Source organism: Sus scrofa, chromosome 11 (genome assembly GCF_000003025.6).
Source record: "Sus scrofa isolate TJ Tabasco breed Duroc chromosome 11, Sscrofa11.1, whole genome shotgun sequence".
Lineage (NCBI taxonomy): Eukaryota > Metazoa > Chordata > Mammalia > Artiodactyla > Suidae > Sus > Sus scrofa.
In genome coordinates, this window is record NC_010453.5 from 2,380,438 (window position 1) to 2,397,297 (window position 16,860).

At 48.8% G+C, this 16,860-nt stretch overlaps 1 protein-coding gene across 5 annotated transcripts in view; it reads right to left on the reverse strand.

Moving 5' to 3' along the window:
* Positions 1,969-16,860, reverse strand: part of SACS (sacsin molecular chaperone) — a 73,351-nt gene continuing 58,459 nt past the window's right edge. For all 5 annotated transcript variants that reach the window (XM_021065465.1, XM_021065464.1, XM_021065462.1 and 2 more), the window contains one exon: positions 1,969-15,027. In XM_021065465.1, coding sequence (XP_020921124.1) covers positions 3,470-15,027 — 11,558 coding nt within the window. In that variant the 3' untranslated portion in view covers positions 1,969-3,469. The remainder of the gene's footprint in view (positions 15,028-16,860) is intronic.

Consider the following 16,860-nt stretch of genomic DNA (forward strand, 5'->3'; position numbering starts at 1 on the left):
CCGGGGGAGGCCAGCCCCACACTCTGGAAGATGCGCTCCGCACAGAGTGGGGGCCTGGCTCGGTTTGGGCTTTAGCGGTTCCGCTAAACTCTCCCCTGGGCACACGGCGGGGTGGGGCCAGCAGCACTGCACTTGCAAAGAAAAGGATTTACGATGATACAACTGCAGACGCATCCTCTGCAGAACTGAGAGCTTCGTTTCTAACGCTGTGTGCATTTAACAGTGTCTGGCTTCAGAGTGTCCTGAACACCTGAGGTTACAAAATACAAAGACGCTTGGGCCTGAGCAGTTAGGAGCACACTCAGCTCTGCAGATGACGCTCCTGGTGGGGTGGGGGCTGGTGCCTGGGACTATAAATCGGCATTTGCCTCTTCCACTTAGTTAAGTCCTGATTTTAAAAATCACTGTCCTTCTTTCCGTGACATTCCGATTGTCACAGTATATAGTGTTGCCATTTTTTGTCATATTTACTGTCTTGTACCATGTTTGTGCAAAAGAACAACGGAAAGTCTTCAAGCCCAGACGAGGTAGACACAACCCAGGACGCCCAGGGAGTGTTTCCACCTCAGCTTGGTTCTCACCACACGCACACGTCCAGAAGAATGGCGCAGATGAGAAAGTGGTGCCCAGAAAAAGAATCGAGAGAAAGTAGGAGGGATAGAACCTTTTAAATAAGGGTGTAGATCCGATTTTTTTTTTTTTTTTTTTTTTGGTCTCCTTTACTGCATGGATTCATTACAAAAGAAGTTGTTTATAGCTGGGTTCTCCAACATGACGAGGAATTTATCCTCATTTAGAATAGACACCTATAGGTAGGCTGTATTCTAAAATGCATTACATAAACCTGTCTTCTTAAATACATTAATACAGTGTCATTTAAATTTTCATTAAAGGTGTTCTAAAAATCCAAATTCTGAAATACACGTGAATGCAAGGGTTTCACGTAAAGAAGTGTGAACCCGTATTTCTTTTTTAAAAAGAACATCTAGAAAAAAACACAAAACCCCAACTAGACTAGATCAACTGTCACAAAGGCCGGACAAGGTTTTCTGTGGACATTTGAATACCCAAAAGCAATAAGATACATTCCAAGTGCTGAACCTGAGGGTTTGGCGGCTTTTGTTTGTTTTTTGTCTTTTTAGGGCCCCACTTATGGCACATGGAGGTTCCCAGGTCAAATCGGAGCTATAGCTGTCTGCCTGCACCGCAGCCACAGCAACACCAGGTCCTTAACCCACTGCGTGGGGCCAGGGATCAAACCTTCGGCCTCACAGATACTAGTCAGATTTGTTTCGACTGAGCCACGATGGGAACTCCCTGAGTCTGAGTTTTAACGTACGAGGAACTTGAGAAAGTCCCAGGACGCTGGAGCCCCACGGTCTGGGTGACCCCAGACCAGAGAGCCCTCAGCCTGGCCTCCCTGTGCCTCAAAAGGAGGACGAGCCCCTCTCCGCTGGGGTCTTGTGTGCATCAGCCTCCCTGCAGCAAGGTCAGTACCTCTTCAGTCTTCACCTCCAGAAGGACCGTATTTACGGTAGCTACTTCCAAACACACGTGGATATCCTGTGTCAACCAGCCTTACTCCTACAGAGGTAAAACAAAATCAGCGAGCACCTTCATAAACCCAGTATGTCAAGTGCTGTATACTCAGTCATGAAAGAGAAACCTATTAAAATTCCAGTATAGGGAGTTCCCATCGTGGCTTAGCAGTTAATGAACCCTGCTAGCATCCATGAGGTCACAGGTTCGATCCCTGGCCTCACGCAGTGGGTTAAGGATCCGGTGTTGCTGTGGCTGTGGTGTAGGCCGGCAGCTGTAGCTCTGATTCCACCCCTAACCTGGGAACCTCCATATGCCACTGGTGCGGCCCTGAAAGACAAAAAGACCGAAAAAAAGAAGAAAAAAAAAGAAAACACCTTAATGTAGAAAGATATCAAGTGAGTTTTGGGGAAATACCAGCTACACTGATTTCATATGTACATCTGCTTTATTAAAATTGTGGCGCTTAATATAACAGCAGAAATAATCACATGGCTTCACATCCAGAAGCAGCACGACAGTGGAGGCGCAAACATTCCTTGTTACCGGTACAAGTAAAAAATTCAGTAATATGTTCCATAAGCCCTTAATTGCATAAAATATTATATTTAGCAACATTTACAGCCAGGATACTTGAATAAACTAATTATCGTCACTTTTTCTTTTACATTCTGCAGAAAAAATAACGGATGTAGGACACTCATACATGATAAAGAAATCAGACGTCAGTTCTGAATCATTCATGGGGAAAACACAAGCTGATAATTCCTTTCAGAGCCTACTAGATATTGTCACAATGATTTTACATTTTTTTTTTTTTTTTCTTTTTCAGCCATGCTCACAGCATATGGAAGTTCCCAGGCCAGGGATCTAATCTGAGCTGGAGCTGTGACTACGCCACAGCTGTAGCAACGCCAGATCTTTGACCTACTGCACTGGGCAGGGGATCGAACCAGCACCTCCCAGAGAAAGCTGGATCATTAACCCACTGTGCCACAGTGGGAATTCCTGATTTTATAATTTTTTAATGTCTTCAAAGTAAAATCCAAAAAAAAAAAAAAAAAAACCCTCCACTAAGTGCCATGTTGGAGGACAAAAAATTTTTACTGCAGCACCTTTAGACAAAAGATTGCATCCTGCTTAACCACACTATCTAAATTATGTTTGTGGAAAATATGTACAAACATAAGCAAGTGCTCTAAGAGGTGACAGATGTCACTCTGGAAGGCAGTTCCTGGAAGAAGCAAATGACATCCAGGGTAAGAACTGCCCCCCAGCGGGGTCTCCTACATGCTACCTTCATAAGCCCGGAAGGCCGTAAACACCAGGTGAGAACACCTGCAGTGAGGATGTGACTGCCCCCCCGCCCCGCGACCCCACCCCGGGAAGGGCCGTCTGCAGATTCTCAATCAAGTAATATTCAGGAGTAATACTGTACCGTCTTTACATGTACTGAGTATTTAATACGCAAAATGGCAACAAATTCATCATCAGATCCAGCTGATAAGAAAATAACACATCCAAAGAGGATCCACTTAAAGAAATCATGAATTCCAGAGACGTAATTCCCCTTAGTTGTTGAAACCAGTGACATGTCCAGTGTTTCATGAGCTCTTCAAATGGACCATGTTAGAAACAGAAAACTAACTTCATCCAAAGCAGAGACGCTGGCCTCTTAGCTGACAGACCGCTAAGCTTTGGTTGTACACAGAGCGGGTGAACGAGGCCCGGCCCGGCCGGCCAGGTACACTGGCGGTCAGGCAAGTTGCTCTGTCGATGGGCAGGCTCACAGCTCCCAACTCCTTCCCAAGCAGTCGGAGTGTGCTTTGCAATTCCAAAACAGCGGACGGGGAAGCTCAAGGAGGCATAGCAATTCCTATTTGTGCTACAACACATTCAAGATCTGGCTCTGCTTTTTCTTTAAATACTTTCACAACTTCTGCTGTATAAAGTTTTCGAGCTTGATGATGATACAGGCCGTGCACTCCATCACCCTCATGGCAACCTCGGAAGTGAACCTGTCGTTTGGGATCTGGGGGAAGGGCAGCAGGTCGGGGTATCTTGTTTTTAAACCGTCCACACCATAGGCTTCCAAGGTGTGGACGTCATTCGTCAGGCCTTCCAGCTGCTGTCCGTACTCCTCGATTTTCTGCGCCAGTGCGGTTGGCTTCACGTCTTTGTCAGACTTGCCCCTCACGGCGTAGTCGGCGGCGATCAGAGCCAGCTTGGTAGAGAGGAAGCATTTAAAGCACACCCACTCGTTCGCATTTTTGTGAAGGTCATTCCTGGCAGCAGAGAAATTCGCTCTGGCTTGTCGTAACCACCTCCGAGCTTCGACCGGGTTACCGACCGACTTGAACGTGGGAGGAACGAAGAACCGCTGAGAGTAAGTCTGTCCGGCTGAAGGTGGGCACTTTTCCTTGTTTTGTTGCTGCCTCTCAGATTTATGGCTCGTTGCCTCTTGATTCCAGGACGTGTAAAACCTCTGAAAGGAGAACTTGTCTGACGGAAACCGCGATGCCGGGGTTGAAAATGGGCGCCTTGAGGCTCTGTCTGAATTTTGATCCAGAAAAGCCTGTTTCTCTAATCTGTTGATTTCATTCTGCAAATGCTTGAAAACTTCATTAGCAAGGTCATGGTTTTCTGGGTTCTTGTCAGGGTGCCATTTCAAATACAACCGCCTGATAATCTTTTTCCGTTCAGACTCTGGAAGCTTCCAGGCTTGCTCCACCACGGATGTCACCTCTTTTAAAATTTCTGGTAGAGAATTCGCCTTCAGCTTTTTGGGGGAATGATGCTTGGACGATGGGGTCTTGGGGGTCTCTCTGCCAGAGAAGAGAGGCGGGATGCTTCGCAGACCCGGGGCCGGGAACTCCGTGGGGCTGGTGGGTGTGGACGGGGCGCTGTCTCTGCTCTGAGAGCTCTCCTCTGGCCTTGAAAACTTATACAGATCGAGAGAGCTAACTATTTTATATTCACTGTAGCCGATGTCAATCTGATAGATCTTTCCTAGAAAACTGGAGTTGTCCGCATCTTCCCTCTCAACTTCCTGTACAATGATGGCGTACGTATACGTCGGCTGGTAAGACCCGTAGATGTCACCCCCTTCGGCATCAACGAGGTACCCCACGTACTCTCCCGGGTAGAAAACGTTCATCGGATCCATAAGCAGCGTGTAGTGAATCTCTGCAGGTATCGGCGTGCCGGGCATTGGGAGTTCAAGTTTCGATGGCTCCGAGGAGTCGTATTTCACCCCCAGACTGTCCAGCTTCTCGCTGATCCTGTAAATATCGTTGCAGCCCAGCATGGCAATCAGATAGGAAGTGTCCGAGATGAGATTGTCGGTGGCCGACTTCAGCGTCATGGCCAAGGCCAAGAGGAAGTTGATGTCTTTGCTGTCCGAGTGCTGGATGTAGAGCAGGATGACCGCGGTCCCAAACCTCTTGAGGAAGGCGAACGTCTCACTCCTGCTGTGGGGGATGGGGTTGAACCCCTTCACCCGCAACGTGGTCTGAAGCTTCTCAAAGCAGGACACCTTCAGTCCTTCGCGCAGGGCTTTGCAGAGTCGGATGGCTTTCTCCTCGTTGGCCAGGAAGGCGTTGTCGTTTTCGTGCTTCATGATTCGAATCAGGCCCGTGATGAACTGCTCCGAAGACAGGAGCAACTGCAGCCTGCCCTGCAGGGAGCACAGGGCTCCAAACTGGCAGACCTTGGGCGTCTCCTCGTCCAGCTGCTCCTCGAGGATGCTGCTCAGCAGGCGCGGCCGGAGCTTCTGGGGAAAGAGCATGATCAGCTTCGTGTGGAACCCGTGGTCCTTCCCCAGGTAGCACTGGCTGAGATCCACCAGCATCTGCACGCCGATGTTCCCCTGGATCCTGCTCTTGTAGTGCGGGGCGTCGTCAAACACCAGGATGCTGGACTTCACCAGCCTCCCGTCCTGGCTCGGCAGGTACAGCGCGAGGTCCCGCACGCTCTCGAGGTCGCCCCGCACCTTGACGGAGTCGTTCTGCAGACTCTTGAACAAGCCGGACACTACTCTCTTGACGGTGCGCATCTCATTGGGATCCAGCTGCTTTCCTTCGGAATTTTTGAATATGCGGCTCAGCACCTCGACATACTGCTTCGTGGAAATGACGTCCTCAGTCCCCAGGTGTTTGAAGAGCTGATGAAAGGTGCCGAGCTCCAACGGCAGCTTGTACAGATACGGTTTGAAGTCGGACTCGTACTCCAGGTTTATCACCACCTCCTCTGGCTTCAGAAGTTTCCAGCCATCCTCCACCATCACGAAAGCAACCCCCCGCAGCTGAAAGCGAAACTCCCTTTTTTCTGCGCTGAGAAATTCGTATATGCTCCGCAAGACCCTTGCTCTGGTTTTGACCATGTCTTCGTCCAGGGTCGTGATGTTGCATATGTTTCTGCAGTTACTGATGACCTTATCCAGAGGCGGGTCCAGGTTCACGCTCAGCATGCTCAAAACCTGCTCCAGCTGCTCCTGTGGGCCAAGCTCGCTGCCCTCTTGCTCTCTGATGCTCAAGGGTGTGGCTTTCTCTGGAAGGATAGGGCAGGACGTCCATAAGAGCTGGAGCACATCGCATTGCTTGAATTTGGGATTTACCTGGGCTCCGTTGAACTTTATAAGAGGGAGGGTTCCGTTCACTTCTTGATACTGAGGGTGAAATCGAATAAATTCAGCAGGGGCCCGCTCGGGACATAAGAATGGTATTAAAGAGAGTTCCTTCAGGAAATTTCCAGATAACAAATCCATTCGTTCCTGGAAAATATGGTGGAGAAGGATATCAACTGTGTTTTGCAGCGTTTCTTTGGACCAGTTTTCCGTATTGGCTCTCACACTGATTTCCTTAGCAAACTGTAACAACTGCTGCTGAGAAAGTATGTGTTTTAGTCCAATATTTCTCAAGAATTCTACCCAGGAGGTCATAAATGCAGCTTGATTTTTGGGCTTTATAAGTTGTTCCAATTTTTTAAAGAAGTCCTTAGGAATAAACAATTTCTCAGGAAGCATAACCTCAAAAACTCTCACGGTTCTATCATAGAAATGTTTTGCTTGCTTTAGCCGCCCGTTGGCGTCATGAATTATCAGTAAACTTTCCAGCTTTTCAAAAAGTTGTTCCTTGATCTCTGACAGTTCCTCGCTACTTGATAACCTATTCTTAAGATAGATGAGATGCTCTAATTTTGCATCGTAGGAGAGATTTTCAATTTTGGGTAGGAGGTGTTTCAGATAAACCTCCAGATCATCTACGGGGACACAACCGAGCACCTCGTACAGTTCCTTTAGGTGCATTTTTTCTTCAAGAAACGCAGACGACGATAATTGTGTCCACTTTTCCACTTCGGCCGAAGGGATGCTTTTCGTGAGCACATAGCACGTTCCGAACTTTGCAATGCTCATGTAGCGACCACTGATGGACTTGTAGCAGGGAAGTGACTTTAGAATTTTTATGTCGTCTTGGGACATCAGGTGATTCAAATTGCAGTTGAAATACATCAAGAGCGCTTCAAAGTCATTTTCTACTAACTTGTCCGTTCTAAATGTTGAGGTTTGGACCATGTAGTGCACAGCCTTCAGAATACTCGTGGGGCTCTCGATGTTTGCCGTGTGACGGGACAGCAGAGGAACAAACGCACTGTCTTTGGAGCAGATCTTGTTCAAGGCAAGCTGGATACAGCCGGCTTTCATGAGAGCGTGGAAAACCTTGTCGCTCTGGGCGTTTGGGAAAACGGCGATGTGCATGAGACTCAGAGGCAGCAGGACGTCGCCCTCGGGCACCACCAGCTGATTGGCCGAAACCGTGAACTTGGTTCCGGGGAGCAGCGCCCAGTCTTTCAGGGTGTCAGCGACAGCGTCGAAGTTGGGTTTTGCCTCGTCTTGATCTTCCTTGACATTGACAGCTTCACTGACAAAATGCCAGGCATTCTTAAGCCAAGACTCACTTGCAAAGTTGTCCTTCCACTTTGTACAGGTTTTGGTCTTATACTCACGAGGCAGCACGGACGATAACAAGTCAGCGAAGCTGGAAATGTCAAACACTTTGGCCACGTTGCAGCTCAGCAAGATGTTACTGTACTTCAGATACAGCGTGTTCATGAACAGGTCTTTGCGGGACGGGATCAGTTCATGGTACGTGGTCAGAAACTTGGGTCGCCTTGCGTCGAACGTTTGCAGCACGCTGTCCAGGGTGATGAGGAGGGGCAGGCCCTCCACCTCGATCTCACGTTCCTCTGCGTCCTTAAAGCAGTAATCAACCAAAAGTTTCAAACTGTGGAACAGCTTCAGGTTGGTCTGCTGCAGACGACAAGGCAGCTTCCCGATGTGGCAGCTCGTGTCGGGGGAGGAAAACGTCATGAGAAAAGCCCGGACGTCGGCGGGGGTGACGTAACTCACAGGAATGTCGGCGTCCACGAGGCAGTGGTACAGGTTAGCAGTTTCATCACAGTTGTAAACCAGGTTGAAACCAATTTCCAAAAGCAGGTGCTTCAGCCTGTAGACGTTCTCCGCCACTGTTTTGCGTGTGGTGATGTTATAATCTGCATTTTTCAGGTGCTGTAACTCATCCTGCAGTAAATTGTCAAAAAAGGGTCTGGTCTTGCTTGAGGTCGACATGTTAATCCAGGTGATTATAACTGCAGAGTGCAGGTCGGAGCCGTCGATGTTGGGAGCCCGGACGACAGGTAAGAGGCGCTTCATGTCTTCGTGAATGCAGCTGTACAGGGCTTTCACCAGACAGTACAGGTCCGGCTGCAGATCAAGCCTGTTCACGGGGAAAAACGACAAAAACTTCTTCAGCGTGTCCTTCACCACGTGAATGGGCGTGTTCTGTAAAACGGACAGTGCTGGGTCGGAACCCGGGAAGTACCGCTTTTTCAACTGGATCAGCAGTTCCACGTAGGCGGGCGCGATGAGGGCCGTCATGAGGCTGTTGTTCCAGTCACTCCGAACGCCGACCCCGTCATCGTCCCGCCACAGGTTCCTCCTGGCTGAGTCGAGGGCAAAGTGGCCGTTGACGTGGAAGGGGAGCCCCGTCTCCAAAGAGAGGGGCAAAAAGCAGAAGGCCCGGTGGGGCTTCTTGTAGTTGTGCGTGATGCAGGCAGCCACTCCGCCGCGGGGGAAGAGGGTGATGTCCTGGTTCCTGTGGGCTGACAGGACGCTCCTGGACACCCTCTCCAGGCTTGAGAAGCCCGACCTGTTGCAGATGAGCCAGGCCGTGAGGTTTCCCTCCGAGTCCTCGGTGTCCATGGTGTAGGTGATCTGCTGAACCGGGATGTCCTTGAGCTGCCTCTTTTTGGAGACACTGTCCATCACAGAGGCGTGAAACTGCTTCCTTTTCAGCCTGTCTCCGTCGGTGATTTTGCCTTTCACGGAGTACAGCACATTTAGGGCTCCAGTGGCTTTATCGATCTCACAGATAGAAATTTTTTCCATGTGATTCAGAAACATTAGAAGTTCTGCCCCATCTGACCGCAGTTTGTCCAGAAGATTCTGGACCATTCTGTCTGAGGACGGAACGGAAGAAATTTCTGAAACTTTCGCCATCTCCGCGTTCCGGAGCGGGAACCTGAACATGGTGCAGTTGTCCAGTTTAAAGTGGGTCCCCAAGTAAAGGTCCAGGACGTCTGAGAACTGCGTCCTAAAATCTGCATCCAGATCCCTAAACATGCGTCCGGGACTAACGGACGTGGCCCCCGGGGCGTACCTGGCGTGGGGATCGAAGATACACAGGATGTCATTGCCGGAAATAAAGGACGGGCAGTCCGTGATGTGATACACAGAATTGAATCCTATTCCGTACTGGCCCGTTTTACAGGGGTTTCCCTCTTTGGTGCCTTTGCCAAGATTCTGAATTCCTCGGACATCGTCTTCCGTAAAGGGTTGGTTGTTATACACGCACAGCGCTGGGCCCTGCAAGGGAGCCCACTTATCATCAAATATTCTATCCACGGGATGCTGTCTGGGGTCAAACACAAAACAGATTTCTGTGGCCTTTGCATCGTCAGCATTCTGAAGAAGTTCTTTCAGCATTTCCTTTTCCGAAGGATAGGCATTAAGGATGCTCTTAATCCTGCTGGTCAGCTTCTCTTTCTGTCCAAATTCGGTGCCGAGCGCCGTAAAGCAGATGTTGGACGCGTACCTCTCCAGGGCTTTATGGCGCTTGGGGACGGCACCTAGTTTTACAGCCACTTCCCTCGGTATATCCGCATGACAGTATTTTACGGTGGAATCCTTTACTTTTATCCAGGGACAATCATTGTAGCACAGAGATTTGGCAGGAAGAAGCCTAAGATTAGTATCTGGCAACAGTATTTTGCCATAATTTTTCTCACAAAATTCTTGTTTCTTCTCTCTAATGAGACCCCATATTCCTTCACTGATTATTCGCCGGCAAAGCTGAAACTTCTCTTCAGTTATCTGTTTTGATTCCTTCTCTTGATCAATCGATTCCAAAACGCGAGCAAAATCTTCCACAGAGAAAGACTGCCTCACGCCCACACTTTCAAAAAGTTCACGGAAGTTATTTTTATATTTATTAGGCAACTGATAAAGGTATGGGGCTGCTTCAAAATTCAAATGAAAAGCGACTTTTTCCACGTCGACATAGGCGTTCTCCACCAGAATGAAGCTGAAGGTTCTTAACCTTTCCACGATGGCTGCCTTGGCGCTGTCGCTCTGCGTCGCTGCCTCGTGGAGGTATCTGTAGCAGGCGCTGGTGATGCTTTCTTGGTACAGTCCGACCCCATCATCAGCTGACTTCGCAACTTCTTTCAGCTGCCTCACCACCAGATCAACCGTGGGCTTCCTCAGTAATCCCAAAAACTCTTTAACAGCCAGTGGCATGGAGCCACAACCTCTGAAGGAATGGGAATTTTCATTCAGAATTGGGTGCAGAAGACAAACCATATCTTGATACTCAGCCGTGTAAAGGTCCGTTGCCGCAAACATGGTTTCAGGCTTAAAACTGTTACCTTTCCAGTCCAAAGAAAACCCTGCTGGTTTTGTTAGAAACGGAAGGAAGGGGATTGTTTGATATTTTGCAGCAAAATCCTTTGCTCTAGGATCCCTTATTTTTAGTTTTTCATCAATCAGACTTAACAGAATGCTACTTCTTAGACAAGCAGCGCCGTGATCGCTCTCATTAATTTCAGCTATTGACTCTGCTCGTTCCAGCATGTCGTCCCATAAGATATCATCTTTGGCCATACCTAGCTGGACGAGTTTAATCAGGATAATAGGGTTTAGGTAATCCCGAGTAGAGCCGTAAGGAAACCGTCCATCTTTAGTGTCAAATAACTTTGCGACCCGTCCCTCAGGGTGGATTAACCTTGAGGGTAAGACCAGAGGGTGCCCCTCCAGAGAGCAAGGAATACACGGAGTAACTCGGAGGATTCCTGAGAACTCGTCAACTTTCTCGTTGAGAACAAAATTCATTAAAGGATCTCGGAGTTCTGCTTCAATGTCTTGAATATTTGGGAAAAACACTTCTGAGAAAAACTGCTTCTCCGAAAATGTATTTTCAAGCAGTATCTGTTTGCAGCCAGCTTCTTCGAATCCTAATTTTACTGAAGAAGGAAGCTCAACAGCACAGAGGGTTTCCGGCCCTGTCTTCTTGAGGTACTTCAAGAATATCTTGAAGGCGGCGGGGCCGACGTCTCTTCTTTTAAGTATAGAGTCATCTAGAAACCTCACGTGCTTCATAGAAACCCACGTAGACCCATCCGAGAAGACTCTGGTCAGTTCCTTCCCTCGCCCGTGAGCTATGTCCTCATAAAACCCTTGGCAGATGACGGAAAAGTCATCGTGAACCAAATCGGGGTGAGGCCACACGGCATGGTAGGTGTAGTCCATCAGCTCGCCGCTGGCGGCCAGGTCGCGAAGCACGCAGAGCGCCTCCAGGTAGGCTTTCACGATCACGTGTCTCATGAAGGTGCTGTTCCACCGTCCTTTCGTGTCTGTCTTCCAGACCTCCTTTCTGTTGGAAGTGACGGCAAAGCACCCGTTGATGTGGACCGGCAGTCCCGTTTTTATGCGCAGGGGCAAGTAGCAGAACACCTCCCCAGCCTGGGGTCGCACAGCCCACGTGTGGTCCTGGACCTCGGCCAGAAGAACGCCCACTGCCCCACAGGGAACCAGCCCCAGCCTTCTTCCGCTTTCACTCAGGGAGAACCTGAGGGCCTCTCCCGTGTCCATGCAGCTGCATATAAGCCACGTGGTACACTCCACTGTTTTCTGCGGCAACTCGTCCGACGGCTTTTTGGATTGGCCGGACTTGGCCATCTCAAAGAGCGCGGCTGGGTCGTCATCCGGGCCTCTGAAAAGCGGCGACTGTAAGTCGGCGATCCTTCTGAACACGTGGTGAAATTCTTCCACCGTGATCTGGAGGATGCAGGAGGACTTGGGTGCTTCGGCGGGGAGCTTTTTATTACCGCTGCCGCACGTCTTCATGAGCTTGGCAGCTTCTCTTAAGACGCTTACGACGGGTGCGCTCAGTGCTTTGGAAGGGCACGACTTTTTTTTAATTATTATTGTATCTTGGGCTAAGCTGGGGTTGCTTTCCTCGATTTTCAAGTACTTCAAATACATGGAGGTTACACTCTGAGTGAAAATGATAAGCCTGTGTCCACAGAGACTAAATTCGTCCACGAGAGCGTAAATATCTGCCGTGTTATAGCAGGTGCTGCTCACTTCACTCACCTTCGCTTCCTGCTGCGTTCGGAAGGACAGTCGGAAGAGAGTTCCGCCGTAGCTGTAAGGTGCCTCTACCGTCAGAGGCAGCTGACAGCCGAAGACGTCTATGAATGGCTTGAACTGATTGGGGAACTTCCTGAGTCTCTTCTGCTGCTTACTCCAGTTAATTTTGATCCCAGGATTAGATCTGTCTTTGATGTGTTTACTGATGTGGTTTATGTTTGGGTCAAACATGATCATGAACTCTCGGCTCATGATGATGGGGATGTCGGTGATGTGGTACACGGAGTTAAAGCCGAGGCCAAACTTCCCGACCTTGTCAACCTCTCCCCGCTTGAGCGACTCCCCGAGCCTCGTGATGTTCACGAAGTCCGCGTCTGAGAACTCCGAGTTGTTGAAGGACCAGAGCGCCGGCCCGTGGCAGGCCGCCATCCCCGGGTCCAGGAGGCTCTCACGGATGTCCAGGTTCCTCCGCATGTCGATCAGGAAACTGCACTCCGTGGCATTGGCGTCGTCCGCATTCTGAAGCAGCTCTTTAAAGATATCCGACACCGACGGGTACTCTTCCAGAATGTTTTTAATTCTTACCGTGAGTGGTTCTCTCTGTCCCGACTGCTCAAAGCCCATGTTTTCGGGGTTGATCAGTCTGGTACTGAGGCATGGGACTTTGAGCCATTCCGCGGTTTTCATGGGTATGTCCTCATGCACCAAAATGATGGGCTCCACCGAATCTTCCAGCAAGTCGTTAAGGTCGTCAACCTTGATGTCACAGTAACAGCATTCGTGAATTGGCTTCATGACGAGTTTGGAGGGGTCTTTGCTGTGATGGATGGGAACGGGTGTGTTGGGGCTCGCGGGAATCTGATTGCTGTACAGCCACCTGATGATGTTCAGCATGAGGTGAAGATTCTGTTTGCTCTCCTGGTCACTGAGCTCTTGCTCACTTTTGACATACACCTTCTGAATGACCATGGAAATGTGATCTGAAGTCAGTTCCTCGATTGAACCACACGCCTTAAACAGCTGGTGGAATTTCGCCATGGTTTTAGGCACACTATGCAAATAAGGCTGAAGATCAAGGTCATGGAATGGTTTTATCACAGCCTGGGCCAGAGGACAAAACTTTTTGCCAGTCCAAACCCACGGAAACTTCAAGGCTCTAAAAGCATCTTTCCCCTCATTTAAGTGGTCGTGCATGAATCCATAAATTTCCAGCAGAATGTGCTGGAACTGATAGTAGTCCTCATCACTAAAGTTCTTGGACGTGTACCAGTCCACGACAGCTTTGAGGTGCTTCAGGACAGCACTGATACTGGGTTTCGTGAAGATACCTAAAGCCTTTTCCAAGTTTCCATGGACACTCTCCACGAGGGGAAGGGACGAGCCAACCAGAATGGCGTGGGCTGCGTCGCACATGTCCGGGGGCGCACAGAGGTCACAGAGGTCCCCCTTCCAGACTAAAGAGCCTGGGTAGTTTGGAGGCCTCTCCTTGCAAGCTGGAACCCATCTGATTTTCTTCAGTGTCACCTTTCCTTCCGACGACTGCAGCAGGGCGTGGTTCTTATTTAAGACCAGTAAGAGCGTCCTGGCTTTCTTCAGGAGAGGGTCCTGATTTGGACAAGAACTGACCTGTAAGGCCTCGATTTTTTTAGCCACTTGCACGACATCTTTCTCTTTGAGACTGGCTTCGTTTTTCAAACCGATCTGTCTTAAAGAGTGAAGAATATCTGGCGAGGTGAAGGCTGGGGGCGGGAAGCAGGTTTCTTCTTCGCTGTAGAAGAGATCCCGTAACACGTCCACAGCGGGATCGAAGAGCTCGCTGGCCGAGACCACCCGTCCCTGCGAGAGCTGAATGAATTTTAACGGCACCAGCCACTCCAGCACATTTGGATTCTCGTTTTTAAGAGAGGACAGGTTCTCAAGAACCCACAGCATAAGGTGTGTTGTCTCTTCCTGAGAGTAAAACGCGCTTTCAATGTCTTTGACAATCAGCTTTAAGCAGGTGGTGGTCTTTAACGTCTCCACTTTGAGCAGGTTTGCCAGGCGGATGGTGGCCTCGTCACTGCTGTCGATGACGGGGAGAGACAGGCGCAGGCCTGCCGGGAGCCGGGCCGTGTGGTGCAGGACCCGGCAGCCTTTCAGCTTCGTGTAAGAGGAAACGCCCTCGCTGGGGGAATGGTTAATGCGCTTGAATATGGTCAGTTCCTGGATGATTCTTCTCTCCCTCTCGCTGCTGTCGGTCAAACTGGCGAAGAACTGCCTGAGGGCGTCCTTGTGCGTGGGAAGGAGCGAGGCTATCTGACTGCACAGTCTCTGCAGCGGCATCTTCTCCATGACCTGCAGAACAGCATGCGGGGACGGCGAGTGAATGTATTTCTTAATAAGTGGATGTTGGATGGAGGCATCTAATTTTTTAAGCACAGTCCCTCCGAGCTTTTGCACAATGTCTGCTAAAAATTCTGGGAGCTGTGCTTCCGATTCATCGTCTAAAATGACCAGTGATGGAATCCTGAGTCTAATGAGTTCCACGCACGTCTGACCTTCTTCTAGAGCCGTGCTAGGGATAAGCGGCATCTCATCAAATAAAGTCAGATCCTCGGAAAAATGTACGTAGAGGTGCTTCCAAACCATTTTCAGCCACGAAACGGGCGGGTGATTCCTGTCTCTGTCACACGGGTACCACTGAACGACCAGGTCTCTGCCGGGCCAGAAGTTGCTCACTACTTCCTTGATGAGACGGGCGAAACGCTCCGGGCTGAGCAGCTGCAGCTGAGTACACGGTCTTCCTGCAAATCGCATGAAGACAGGGCATGTGAATACCCACAATTCTGTTGCAACTTATCTAACTTCCTACTCTTGCAGACTAGACAGTACCAGGAAATCATGTGAAGAGTTTTAAGTACACTGTAAAAATGCAAAAATTCGGCATAACTGGGCTGGAAGAGAACCACATAAAAACCCGTATTTATAACAACCTACAGGAGTAATAATCCTCTCTGGAAGGTGCTTATTTTAAATAAATGCATTTTATGTGTTTCAAAAATTATCCTATAATGTCCTACAAATGGAATCACCACGGAAAATAATTTTTAGTGGCAATTTGTCCACAAATAAAAGCACCAAGAAAATGTGGATAAAGCTTAAATAAGTATCATTTTATTTAAGGATAAGTAATTTATTAAAAAACCCAACAGGAATCTCTCCCTTTCCTGTTTCCAGGAGCCAGGGGGCTGCACGGGGCACAGAGGAGGCCCAGGTGAGCACACGGGGGCTGGCACCTTGTCCCGTCTGCCTGCAGGACACCTGCAAAAGCTGAGGCCGCACAGACTGGCGCTTCCTCTCCACCACTACCCAGATGTGGGTTGGGTGTCAGACACCTTCTCTGGGACTTAAACTCCCTCATCTTTAGGAAGGATGGGGACGAGGTTCTGGCGCTGAGACTGCTCCATGCAGGTGTCTGTCCACAAGCCTCCAAGGCGGCTTTCACTCGGGTCTCAGCACTGATTAAAGCGTGTTCTTCTGAACCCTGGGCTTTGCAAGGTGCTTCAGGGACAAGCAGGGCACTGCTGCTGCCAAGGCAGGGCTGACCCCCCAGGCAGCTCCCCTGCTGGATGTTTCATCTGCTAGGAGACTAGTAAGATTTTCTCTGGGGAAAAAAGATGTTGGATGATTTTTAACCACTGGTCGAGAAAATAACATTTGTAAGTGCATTTTGCTCCAGGGTATTATATTTGCAATACCAGTAGTAACAAAATTTTAAAGTCAGGCTGTGTACCTATAGGCATGTATTTGCCCGTAAAGAGAAATAAAAAGCATCTCAAATTGAATCCTAAGGAAAACTACTATTCCATTTTCTCCCTTTGTACTTATCACTTCCTGACTCTTAAAAGACTAATCTTGGAAAAAGTTTTAAACGTTTCAGGGGCACACCTCCAGCCCCTGCAATTTCGGTCTATCATTATCTGTTAACCAAGGAAGGGCACCCTTACTTCACAGACTCCTGTTAGGAAAATGACCTTACCCGTACCGAGGAAATCCCTTCTCATGTCATATATAATAAGACATTCAGAATTACTGCCACAGAAGTGTAAGCAAGGACACACGTTGGTGACTTTTTAAGATCTCAACACCCACATTCTGGCTGTTTTCAGTTTCTAAATTGTGCAACTTAGGGTGAGACAAATGGGAAGATTTAAGGAGCCGTAAAATCGTGTCAATAATCTGACTAGCATGGTCTCCTTGGTCTTTGAGTCCCATTAAAAAATAATTATTCAGTTAATCTTTTTACGTTCTAAAAAACTCTTACTGAATTGGATTAACTATAATAGAATATCCAAATCACAAGACAGAGGTCTACTACAAGAAAAAGAGTTAGAAAGTACAACTCAGAACACTCAAAACACACGCCAAAAGATATGCACCACACCATGTTCTGTGTTAATCACTGTCACGTGACATGCATTCTGTGGGTCATCCCGTCGAACAGCCACACATGAAATCTGGCGACTTATAATATGCGTACCTACCTTCAGGAAAAGTATCGAATATCAATGTATCAATACAATGCCAATAAAACTCACACACCACAGGTAACATGCAGTTAACACCTGCCATGCTCA